Below are 12,024 nucleotides of genomic sequence, written 5' to 3'. Positions count from 1 at the left end.
AACATACCTCCACTACATACAGGCTATCAGGACATTCACGCAGGGAGTCTGACTGCTACATCGCTAGCTAAGCAGGTTTTCTGGAACCTTCATGTATCTCTCCACAACCCTCTAGCATTTGCGTCTTGCATGCCTATAAAAGTAGCTCCATGCAGAAAGCACTAAGTTATGCTCCTAGCTAAAGATGTAGCTGGGTCCCTTCTATCACAAACTGCAGGGGCACTTAAATACTTCCCCGGATGAACCTGAGAAAAATATGGCCATGGGGAGTACTGGGCAAACAGGATACCCAGAAAATTCTCTTTGTTTGGGAATTCTCCTTTGAAATGAATTTGCATTTTTATAAGCTGAAACATCAACAGCTGGGGTCTTGCCCTCCAGGTATCTTTACTATTGTCCCAAGATGAACTGTAGTTAATTATACTAAGATTTTATAATACAGACTCTACATTATCTTCTATGACTCTAACCCAATTCACTCTTTTCCTACACATTTTTTCACATCTTTCTGCTCTGTGTTTTGTTTTGAATTTTATTATAAACCCCAACAAACACAATGAGTAATAATTATACTAAACATATTGAGCAATAATTGCACCACAACCTGAATGTTATGCTGTCTTGAAATTTCCTTAGTTGACTATTTTTTAATTTCTTCACCCAGTTTTCAGGACACAACAGAAAGTAGTCAATTTGTTTTGCCTAGCTCTAATAAAAATGGCTTCTCTAGTCCAGATCCCAGATGAATCCCGTTTCCCCTATAACTTCAGGACTGCACTTCTATCAGCATTCTGGTCTTTTGCACCAACACTAGAATGCTCCATTAGAAGCACACCAGGGCCCACAGCTTCAAACTTTTTCATTTCTCCTACAAATGATTTCAAAGGCCTCACGGTCCAATTTATAGTACTAATGGCACCATTCCTAGAGCCAGTGTTCTGCATTAGTTACTTTTCTCAACACTGAAATCAAATATATAACAAGACACAACTTAAGAGAAGGTTTATTTTGGCTTATGGTTTCAGAGGGTATTATACCTATCATGACAGGGAAGGCATGGATGGCTAAAATTGGCTCATACAGCCAGATGGTGGTGGCACACGCCTAATTTAATCCCAGCACTCGGGAGGCAGAGGCAGGTGAATCTCTGTGAGTTTGAGACCAGCCTGGTCTACAAGAGCTAGTTCCAGGACAGGCTCTAAAACTACAGCGAAACCTTGTATTGAAAAACAACAACAAAAAGATCAGCTCATATTTGTAGTCCCCAGAAGTGTAAAACACTACATGTGACCATCTCCATGCCTCTAAGTCCTACCTCTGCCAGCCAACTTCACACCCAAAAGGTTCTACAACCTTTTAAGACAGGGCTATCAGCTAGAAACCAAGTGTTCAAAACAGATCTTTGCAGACATTTCACACTGAAATCACAATACACTTTGACCTGATAATTTTATTACTAGGACCTATTCTATAAAAATAGCCAATGATGTAGAATTTAGGAATCAACATATTTATTTGTTCATTTTAAAGTATTAAAACATTAAAGCTGCACATTCAATGTACCTAAGACAGAATCATTTTTTAAAAAATAAAACAATAGGGGGCTGGAGAGATGGCTCAGTGGTTAAGAGCACTGGCTGCTCTTCCAGAGGTCCTGAGTTCCATTCCCAGCAACCATATGGTGGCTCACAACCATCTGTAATGAGATCTGGCGCCCTCTTCTGGCGTGTGAGCATACATGGAGGCAGAATGTTGTACACATAATAAATAAACAAATCTTTTTAAAAAAATAAAACAATATTGGATTGGCATTCTAGGAATTTTTTTCTTTTTTTCACTGTGTCCCCAGGAAGCTACATTGCTCCTGATAGACAGAGGCAGCCACAGCACCCCAGAATATTTCTCTAAATAGACAGAAAAAAGTACCAGACAGGAGCTGCAGCCAGGTGCAGAATGAATCTACAAGTATTCTAGAATTTAAAAGAGTGGCTTCAGATGTAATGCTTAGCTTAGATCCTTAAAATATACCTACACAGTAATCAAAGAAAGTATTTGACCCCCTGCATACAAAAGAATAAGATAACCTGTCTAATACTATAAAGCCATCAGGGGTCTAATGTGGCCTCTGGAACCTGATACAAACATATAGTTTTAAGTCCCCAGGCTCACTTTCGAAGTTGGAACCATAGAGAGGGCAGTGGGCAGCACTCTATATTTTAACAAGGCCTCCATGATCCAGATATACAATATCTGAAAGCACAAAAGCGCAACATTCAGTCTTGCAAATAATGCTTGTGAATTCAACACTGGAAAATGAAAAGATAGCAGTGCAGTGTCTCCTACGTCAACTGCATTTTCATGTTTCAGGTCTCTTCCCAACCAAAATGCATTATTAATTTTGAAGTTTTAAATAATATTCCTGTCTGGCACCTGACAAAGCAGAAGTCCTAGAGAACAGAGATTCCTTGTTTGTTTGTTTGTTTTGTTGTTGTTTTGAGACAGGGTTTCTCTGTAGCTTTGGAGCCTGTTCTGGAACTCATTCTGTAGATCAGGCTGGCCTTGAACTCAGAGACTCAAAGACCTGCCTGTCTCTGCCTTCCAAGTGCTGGGATTAAATGAATTTGCCGCCACCACACGGTGAGAACAGAGATTCTTAACCTAGCAATGTCACAGGAAATGTCAGAAATGTCACAGATATTGTATTTGAGGGTACTGTGTGTTTGGAAAGGATTGGTAACAGACATCACAAACATCTCTTTACTCAACACATTTTTCATCTAGTATTCTCCTGATTTGCTAACTCTGAAAGCCAGTCTGACTACCAGGCCACATCTAAAGCCAAGACCATGAGTATTTAGAGTGCCTGGTAGACACAAAGGTCAAGACCTTCAAGTCTCTACCAGGAATGCTTTAACCTGCTAGATCATGCCAAGAGTTCAAAAATAAAGTTAAGAGAGTTCCAAAAGACAACTTAAGGCACCTGTCATAGAAATAAAAAGGGGGTGTGACCTCATTTTAGAGGAGGTCAGCAGAAACAAATTGTTAAAAGAAAGGTGGAAGGAACTTTATCAGCTCTCAGAAAATGATCACAGGACAACTACAGTACATGTGACTGGGCTAGACTGTTTCCACTAGGGACACCTTCGCTCAACAAGCCCATCTCAAAAATCACAGCTACTCATTTGTGAAATGGAAAAATAGTAATGATTTTAATTACCTCAAAATTATTTTCCTGAAAGACAGCTAGAGACAAAAAGGCATGAAGTAACAATGTAGCCATGCTCACAGTTCAACAACTATTCTCTCTTATATAACCAAACTGCAGAATATTAAACATTGCAATTTATAATGTTCTAAGAACAATTTTGTTTCTATTATTAACAAATGAAGCATAAATGATTGAAAGGATTCAAAATAACATGAGAAATATAAACAACTCAAATTGTAATTTTTGAAAGATTATCTCTCTGTATTCACCCAGGCTGTTCTTAACTGGAGATCCTCCTGCCTGCCTCAGCCTTGTTACTGCTAGGATGATAAACATGCACCATCATACTACACTCCAAAATGCAATGTTAAAAGACATTTCCTGCCATTTTTTACAAAGAGATGCTGCTATTCATCTTGCTGGTAGTTCTAGTGTGATGCTCTTACCACACTGAGGACATAGGAAGCTGCAGTAGCTCCGAAAAATTACTTTACAGCATGTATGCAGACTACCAAGAGATATGTGCTTCTGTATCTCTTCACCTCAACATCTAATTTCTGGGATTATCTAAAGAAATGATATGATATATACATAGACACATACTTATAACATGAAATGTTACTACTGTATGTGTGTACACATACACACATTACTATAGCGTAGATGATAACAAGGTAAAATTTCACAGCCTATATATATGCATAATAGTGATTTCATACATAAATCACAACACCTTTGTGCTGGCTCATATTTGTAATCCCAGCATTCAGGAGATAGGCAACAGTGGCAGCAGTTCGAGGGCAGCCCAGACTAAAAAATTTTGAGACATTGTCTAAAAATCCAAAAGAGGAAAACATCTAGTCATGGAACAGATACATACATTGATAATAATGATATCAGTATTAACGACGTAAAAAAATACTGTAACAAGGAAATAAAATAAAATTCAGTACCAAATTATCTACCTAAATCAAGCATTTGGAAAACCATTAAGTAAAATAAAATTTTGTTGGTAATGAAGAATTCTATGTACTTTTCTCAGACCTTTTTAAAAAATAGTACCATTTACAGCCAAAGAAATAAGCACACTTTTACCTTATCCCAGAAATCAACCAAAGCTGTAAAGTCCCATTTCTTAGAATATGCCACATTGTATTTCAGAATAGCATCCTAGGAAAAAACAGAGACAAAAAGCTCATGACACAGTCATGTAAGTTATCTTTTACAATTTGCTTCCAGCAAATTTCTTAATGCTTAAGCAAGCTTCCTTCTGAATGTACACTAATTTATTACTCACATAAGAAAAATGAGATTAGGTATGTTAGGCAATGGGAAGAAAACATAATTACCCTAAAACATGCATTCTAAATGGGACAACGTACTCCAACTGGACAAAAATCAGACACTATCCATTATTTTCATAAACTATAAAATATAACTTTGTTAGTATAGAAAAATTATATTTACTTTTCTCAAACCCTATGACAGAGTTGAATTATTTTACAGCCAAAAAAGTAAGCACACTTTTACCTTATCCCAGAAATTAACAGCCACAGCTATAGAAAACTTGACACGGTAGCACAAAGCCTAGCAGTTAACACTAGTTATATATTTATATGGAATGGCAAGTCAAACTATGCCATCTACTGGTTTAAGTTTTCACTATTAGAGTAAATAATACTATACACCGTGTTTCCACAGTTAAGATATTCATAAAGCAATCTATTAGTTGGTGCAGAAAAAACTATTATTTATAATTAGATCTTATCTCATTTTTCTCATCTACTTCATTGTATTTTATATTATTAATAAATTAAGTAGAATTTATAAACAATTATAATAATTCAATATTATTCTGAAGAAATATACAAGTCTAAAATCCACCATGTTAAATTATTACTATAAAGGTTCTAAATTGCTTTATCACTAAAAAGATATATAAAAAGCTCCCTGGAAAAAACTTCATGATACACAATGAACAAGTACCTACATTAAAGCCTGAACCTACACAAACATACCATATTTACTTGGAATCAAATGATATCCAAGTTCCTTCAGAAAAGCATTAACCCTAGGATAAAATAAGTAAAAGCTTTTATTTTTTTTCATAAGTCATAAAGTAACATTTCTGTTAAGAGTTAAAAGATGTTTAAAGAATTATTTCCAGGGCTGGAAAGATGGCTCAGAGGTTAAGAGCATTGCCTGAGTTCAATTCCCAGCAACCACATGGTGGCTCACAACCATCTGTGATGGGTCTGGTGCCCTCTTCTGGACTTCAGGCATACACACAAGACAGAATATTGTATACATAATACATAAATAAATATTAAAAAAAAAAGAATTATTTCCAGTCTTTGGTATCTGGTTTCAACGTGTTATATGATATGGTAAATAGCAATGTCTACAAACAAATAGACAAATGATGCAGGCATATACTTTATCACATAGGTGAATCTCAAAATTCATTTAAATCAAATACTGCAGCACACATATTATGAGGCTCCTCGCGTGTAAATTGTAAACCAATCTATAATGGAAAAAAGGGCAAACTACTTGAGGTCAGAGCAGAAGGCGAAGGCAATGAGAAAGGGGCAAGGAGAATCTTTGGGTATGACAGAAATGGGAAGTATCTTGACTGGTAGAGACGTCAACAGTAGATACAAATGTCACAATTGATCAAATTAAACACATCAAAAGAATGTGCTTTTCATGATTCCTCAAAGTTGATAAAGAAAAACATATTAAAAAGTGTTTATTTTCTAATTCCTTCAACAACTTTTATAATTAGATTAACTCCAGTAACATTATTGTATGACATCTGTGGAAGATTGGTTCAAGCCTCCTTCAGGATAACAAAATCTGAGTATTCTCAACTCTCTTACATAAGCGGCATAGTATTTGCATATAATTAGGCACACTCTCCTTTACATTTGGTTTCTTTACAATCGATAAATCAGTGTAAATGCTATTTAGATAGGCATATTCTGTTGTTTAAGATCTAACTGTAAGAAAAAAAACTGAGCATGTTTAATTATACCCACAATTTTCTTTTCTTTCTTTTTTATTGAAGCAGGGTCTCACACTGTGGTTCAGGCTAGCCTGGAAATAATTTTGTAGCTCATGCTAGTTTCAAACATCACAGCAAACTTCATATCACACTTGAGTGCTGGGACTAGAGCCACAAAGAGTGGTGCCATGCCTGACTCATAGATTCATTATTTTCAAACCACAGCTGGAAAAGCATCCAAATGGATTTACTTTTACTCTAGTCTTCAACCCTCAAAGTATCTGCCATGAGTTCTTCACTAGAAGGGCTGGGGGCTAGTTTGCAGTTAGCCATCAACTACTCTAGTTCTTTTTAGCTCACAATAATAAACATAATGACCTGCACAAATTATCCAGCATGCTATTAACAGAAATAGTACTGAGGATACTGTTTCTCTTTTAAACTTTGAATATCTGGGGCTGGAGAGATGGCTCAGTGGTTAAGAGCATTGCCTGCTCTTCCAAAGGTCCTGAGTTCGATTCCCGGTAACCACATGGTGGCTCACAACCATCTGTAATGAGGTCTGATGCCCTCTTCTGACCTGTAGGCATACACGCAGACAGAATATTGTATACATAATAAATAAATATTTAAAAAAAAACAAAAAACTTTGAATATCTGAACTCTCCAAATCTACTATTGAATGAATAAATAGCAAAAAGATTATAACAACCACAAGGCTTACTCTTTACTTCTTCCTTTGTTATCATTCTCTGAACAAAGAAATTAAAGCAGATATAAGAAATTCTAACAGATTACCTTGTTCTGTTGCTAAGATAAACTAAAGGGAATACCACATTAAAGCAATTACCCTTTCCTAGAGTAATCAAGGTGCACCAAGAAACTGCTGAAAAGACAAGCAGACTAATTCAGAATGCTCTGATAATTGTGTAAAGAAAAAATATGAAAATTCTAAAAACTAGGCTTATCAGAAGGACAAAAAGAACCTAACACAGTGTTTTCAAATAGCACTCAAGCAGTGTCCTCAGAAAGTGTTTGTAAGGCCGGACACGTCTTTAATCCCAGCACCCAGGAGGCAGAGGGGGTGGATCTCTGTGAGTTCCAGGACAGCCAAGGCTATTACATAGAAAAACCCCATCTAGAAAAACAAACGAACCAAAAGAAAAAAGAAAAAAAAAAGCTTTTTGAAAGGGATAAAATGTTAAAAATACATACTTGTACGCATATCAATGCTTTTTATATAAAGAAAATAGGAAGAAAACCCACAGAACTCTTAACAAGCTTAAATTAATTTGATAGAAAACAAGAAACCCAAGAGTGTCCCTAACAAATCAGGACTCTGAAAGGAAACGAATAACACCATTTTCACAAAGCACAGGCACATGTGCCACAATTCATATAAACTTTATGCTTTTTTGGCTATTTCTCTAACAAAACATGCATGTTCATGCCTACTGTAGATATTAGGGGAAAAAAATCTAATGATTATCCTAGGCTCTTAAATAAAAAATTAAATTACTGCTCATATGTAAAACTAATAAATAATTAAACTCCTAAAGTAATAATGGCAATAAAAATAGAATATTTGATGTATATTTTAATCATTGGCAGGTACAGTTTTCCTTTAGGCAAAAGTGCTGAGGTCATAATTCTTTCTTGATTTCCTATTAAATACATTGTAATAGCATGATAATTTAAAAACAAACAAAAAGAGGCTTAAGCTGAGGGAAACTGGAGAATCAAGAAACTGAAGTCTTATTGCTGGTTTACCAAATTATCCTATGCAGCTCTAGGCAAGTCATTTACAATCCCAACTCTGCTACTCTATTACTATTACTATGGAAACCAAGAATTCTGCCAAGGCTTCCTAAGTGACAGGAAACAAACACTGCATATGAAGACTGCTGTCATCTGGGTCTAGGCCATTATGATCGAAAACTGTCTGAGGGACAGATTAAAGAACCTATCTCTTAGAGCTATGTAGGAGACAGGACTGGAAGAGGACGTACCTTCAGGTTCTGGGGTCGTGTGAATTTGTTGAGAAGTGCAGTCTGAATGAGCTCCCACCGGCTCCCTGCAGTTCTCTCACCATTCTTACAGAAGAAGAAAATAGGCAAGATCAAAGCATTTGAAGCTGTTCTGCATCACAATCCAAAAGCCAAACAAATGCTAAACCATGGCCCTGAGACTAAAACACTTCTGTTTTTATATTTACCTCATCTTCCACAGGGTACAGGTTTTGCTCAGAACAAGGCATTTTAACATGCTTGTTATCCCACAAATCTTTATAATGTGTTGGAAAAGGTTTCGGGACATCTCCTGCTCGCAGGAGGTCTACCTGAAATACAGAGTAAATAGGAAAACGGTAAGTACATAGAAACTAAGCTCTGCCTACAAAGCAGCCTAAATAAATGCTGCAGTGAGACCAGTTTCCAGGACACCACGCCACGAGTCCCTCTTAAACTGCCACCACACCTCACCTCTCACAATCACCACAATCACCACGTCCTGAGAAGTTTTAGCACACTCTTAGACCCTGACACGCCCACACTTCCTATCTCCCTCCTCCCACTCCAGCAGCTCCAGATACTGACTCCCTCGAAAACCCTCCTCTATCTTTGAAAATAGCCTGAGTTTTAGAGTCTTTGCTCAAGTTCTCACCAAAATGCCATTTATTTGAGACAAGTCAGAAACCTAAGTCCAGAAGCAGCAAATTCTTCCATATCAAATGTTTGCATATATACTATCTTCTCTCTTTTAATACAGTTAATAGCAGTTATCATCTTACTTTTCCTTTATCAATTTAAACCTGAATTCTCATCTTTATTTTCCTCACCACCGTGAAGTCTTTAGGAACTTTTAAGTAAGAAGTTAATATAGTTCTTTATTAAACCACTATCATACTGGAAACACTTGTTTGGTTTTTTTTCTTGGTGTGTGTGTGTGTTAGTGTTCACAAGAGGACAGATTGCATGTGCAGGAATGTGCACATGCATGTAAAGGCCAGAGGCCATAGGTCAATATTAGGTGTCTTCCTCTGTCACTATGCACTTTACTTAAACACTAGTATCACTATTGTGTGTGGGGGTGAGTGTGTATGTATGATACATGTATGTGGGCACATATGTGCCACAAGTGGGTATAGAGAGCAGGAAACCTTACTTACATTGGTTTTGGGGATCAAAGGCAGGTTGTCAGGCTTGCGCAGCCCACTGAGCCATCTACCTGAATTCAGTCTCTTACTGAACCTGGAGCTGACTGATTTGGCTAGAATGGTTGCCTGGCCAGTTAACCCCAAGAATCCTCCTGTTTCCACTACTCCGTCCCCACTGATAGGATTACAGGTAAGCACTGTCACACCAAACTTTGCTTTTTTAAGATTCAATTTTCATTTATGTGTGAATGTTCTGTGTCTATATGCCATATGTTTAAGAGTGTCTCCGGAGGCCTGAGGAGGGTATCAGATCCCCCAGAACTGGACTTATAAGCCGCTGTGAGCTGCCCAGTGCGGTGCTGAGAAGCAAACAGGTCTTCTGTAAGAGCAAGTGCACTTGTTGCTGAACCATTTCTCTAGATCTCACCTCGTTGTTATATGAGTGTTGGGATCCAAACAGGTCCTCATGCTTATGTGTCAATTACTTTAACAACTGTTCCTTCTCCCTAGCCCCAATACAGGTATTTCCTTTCCTCACGAACATTAAATTTCTTGAGAAATAACTATTTAATTTTTTTCCACTAGAAAATGTAAGGTAGAACTTGGCATGCACATATATATGTGTATGTGTGTGCCACTGTAAACATACACAAAGCTATCACAATTAGCATTAAATAAATCTTTGAGGAATATAACAGATTTTCATTTTGCCTATTCTAGCTATTTCAAATAAATGGAAACATACAACATGTAGGTTTTTTGGTCTGTCATCTTCACTTATCAGATGTTTTCTAGGTTTATCCAAATGTTATATTTCACTGCAGAAAATAATCACATAAAATTTTTTAAAGTATAATATGCTATTAATGAGAGGTATATGGTATTATAATGACCTATTCTAGAAAGATTCAATCAGGTGAGCTGAGAGATTTAAGGTAGTGACAGTACAGCCGAATGCTAAGGAAGAAAAGGAAGCTAACTGAGGGTAGAAAGGCACTGGTCACAGAGTATTATTTCTGTTCATTCTGACCTGGAGCACCACCTAAAGGACCATATATTAAAGGCTTAACACCCAGACCCCAGTACTATGGAAGGTGGTGGAACTTTTGATACCAGTCCTAGTGGAAGGAAGTCTCTGATGTCTTCCTATCTCTTCTTGACTTCCAGGATGCCAAGAGATTAACAGATCTCCTTCTTCATGCTCTCTTACTGTGACATTCTAAATAGCCACAGGCCTGCACAACAGATAAAAGCAATCACACTGAGGACTCTGAAACTCTCGAGCCAAAATAAACCTTGCTTCCTATAAGTTTATCATCTCAAGTATTTTGTCACACTCACAGAAATCTGACCACAAAAGAAAGTTGGTACCAAGAAGCGCAGTATCTCATGTGGTTCAGAAACTTTTTTGTTTGTTTATGGACAAAGTTCGGAGACACAAACTAGAGAAAACTTAAGAGTTCTATAAATGGCTTAGCGGGTAAGTCTGGTAGTTGAGAAGACCAGAAAGCTGATTGGAGTGTGGACAGAAGCTGTATTGATGAATCCAGACAGAAATAAGGACTCTCCTGCAAATCGGCCTAGAAGCCATTTGCGTTTAATTCTGGTAAATAACTTGTTTCTATTTCCTAAGGCTTTCTCTGAGCTTGAGTTTTAAAATGGCAAGACTGATTTATCAAATGATAAATGAAATTTTAAGGCAGCGGAACAATGGGCTGTGGCATGAGTCATGCTGGCTGCATTAACCATACTTACAGTAAGAACAGAGAACAAAAAAGATCTGAAAAGCTAATAATTTAGGCAAAAATAGCACAAAGAAATTTGGGGACAGGAAGGTACTGCTACTAAAGTATCATCACTAAAAAGAGGCCAAGTACTTTGCCCTTGGACAATAAGGAAGATACCCAAGGGCTTCTCAAAAACTATAAGTCCTTATCTAGCCAAGATATCATCTACCACAAGCTCAAAGATTCAAAACAAACAAACAAACCACAACAGAGTTTTCCAAGGTGGCTGCAGGAGAAGGGAGACCCAGAGTTCCAGCCTGCACAAGGTCACTAGTGAATCGCTTTCCTTTGTTAAGTCAGAGGATTCAAAGCTGCTAAATATAGTTCAGGGTAATTCCATGCATCTCTCGCCAGCAACATACCTCGGCACTGTCAATGACTTCACATGCACGTACTATCCAAGTTATGAACATGGTAGGGTTTCTAATGAGGTTTCAAACCAAAGCCTGAAAGTCAAGCGGCATGTGACGAGGTCAGAGTTCCTGTAAGCTTCCTCTGACAGAAATGAAGATAATGAACCTAAAGCTGCAATGTAGACCCTGGGAAATATGCCACAGAAAATGCAAAAGTAGGTACAGAGCTACAAAAAGCAGGAGTTGTTGCTTTACAGAAACAGAATTCCTATTTGGGAAGATGAAAAGTCTGGGAATGGGTATCAGTGATGGTTGTACAACACTGTCAATACACTTAATGTCACTGAATCACAAACATAAAAATCATTACAGTGGTAAACTTTGTGCTATGTGCATTTTACCACAACTTAACAAAAAGTGAGACTGGTTTTAGACATGCTGAGTCTAAATACTTCTGAGGTGGTGACAGGGAATGACCAGAGAATCTAAGACCAAGATGGAGAATGCACTAAACC

The 12,024-nt window shown here is 37.3% G+C and overlaps 1 protein-coding gene and 1 non-coding gene across 3 annotated transcripts in view; both read right to left on the bottom strand.

Moving 5' to 3' along the window:
- The window catches only part of Parg (poly(ADP-ribose) glycohydrolase), a 105,167-nt gene that overhangs the window by 77,928 nt on the left and 15,215 nt on the right, over window positions 1–12,024 (bottom strand). For both annotated transcript variants that reach the window (XM_041662675.1, XM_041662676.1), the window contains 3 exons: window positions 8,431–8,553; window positions 8,225–8,308; window positions 4,304–4,378 (listed from right to left, as the gene is read on the bottom strand). In XM_041662675.1, coding sequence (XP_041518609.1) covers window positions 4,304–4,378; window positions 8,225–8,308; window positions 8,431–8,553 — 282 coding nt within the window. The remainder of the gene's footprint in view (window positions 1–4,303; window positions 4,379–8,224; window positions 8,309–8,430; window positions 8,554–12,024) is intronic.
- Window positions 1,836–1,963, bottom strand: LOC121455498. The gene has a single exon (XR_005975518.1). It is a non-coding gene; the product is annotated as a small nucleolar RNA SNORA77 (small nucleolar RNA).

The sequence above is a fragment of the Microtus oregoni genome, unplaced genomic scaffold (assembly GCF_018167655.1).
Source record: "Microtus oregoni isolate MIOR12 unplaced genomic scaffold, Mior012 000013F_ref0000133, whole genome shotgun sequence".
Taxonomy (NCBI): Eukaryota; Metazoa; Chordata; class Mammalia; order Rodentia; family Cricetidae; genus Microtus; species Microtus oregoni.
The sequence above is the reverse complement of the archived record's forward strand: the minus strand, read 5'-3'. Positions and strand labels throughout refer to the sequence as shown.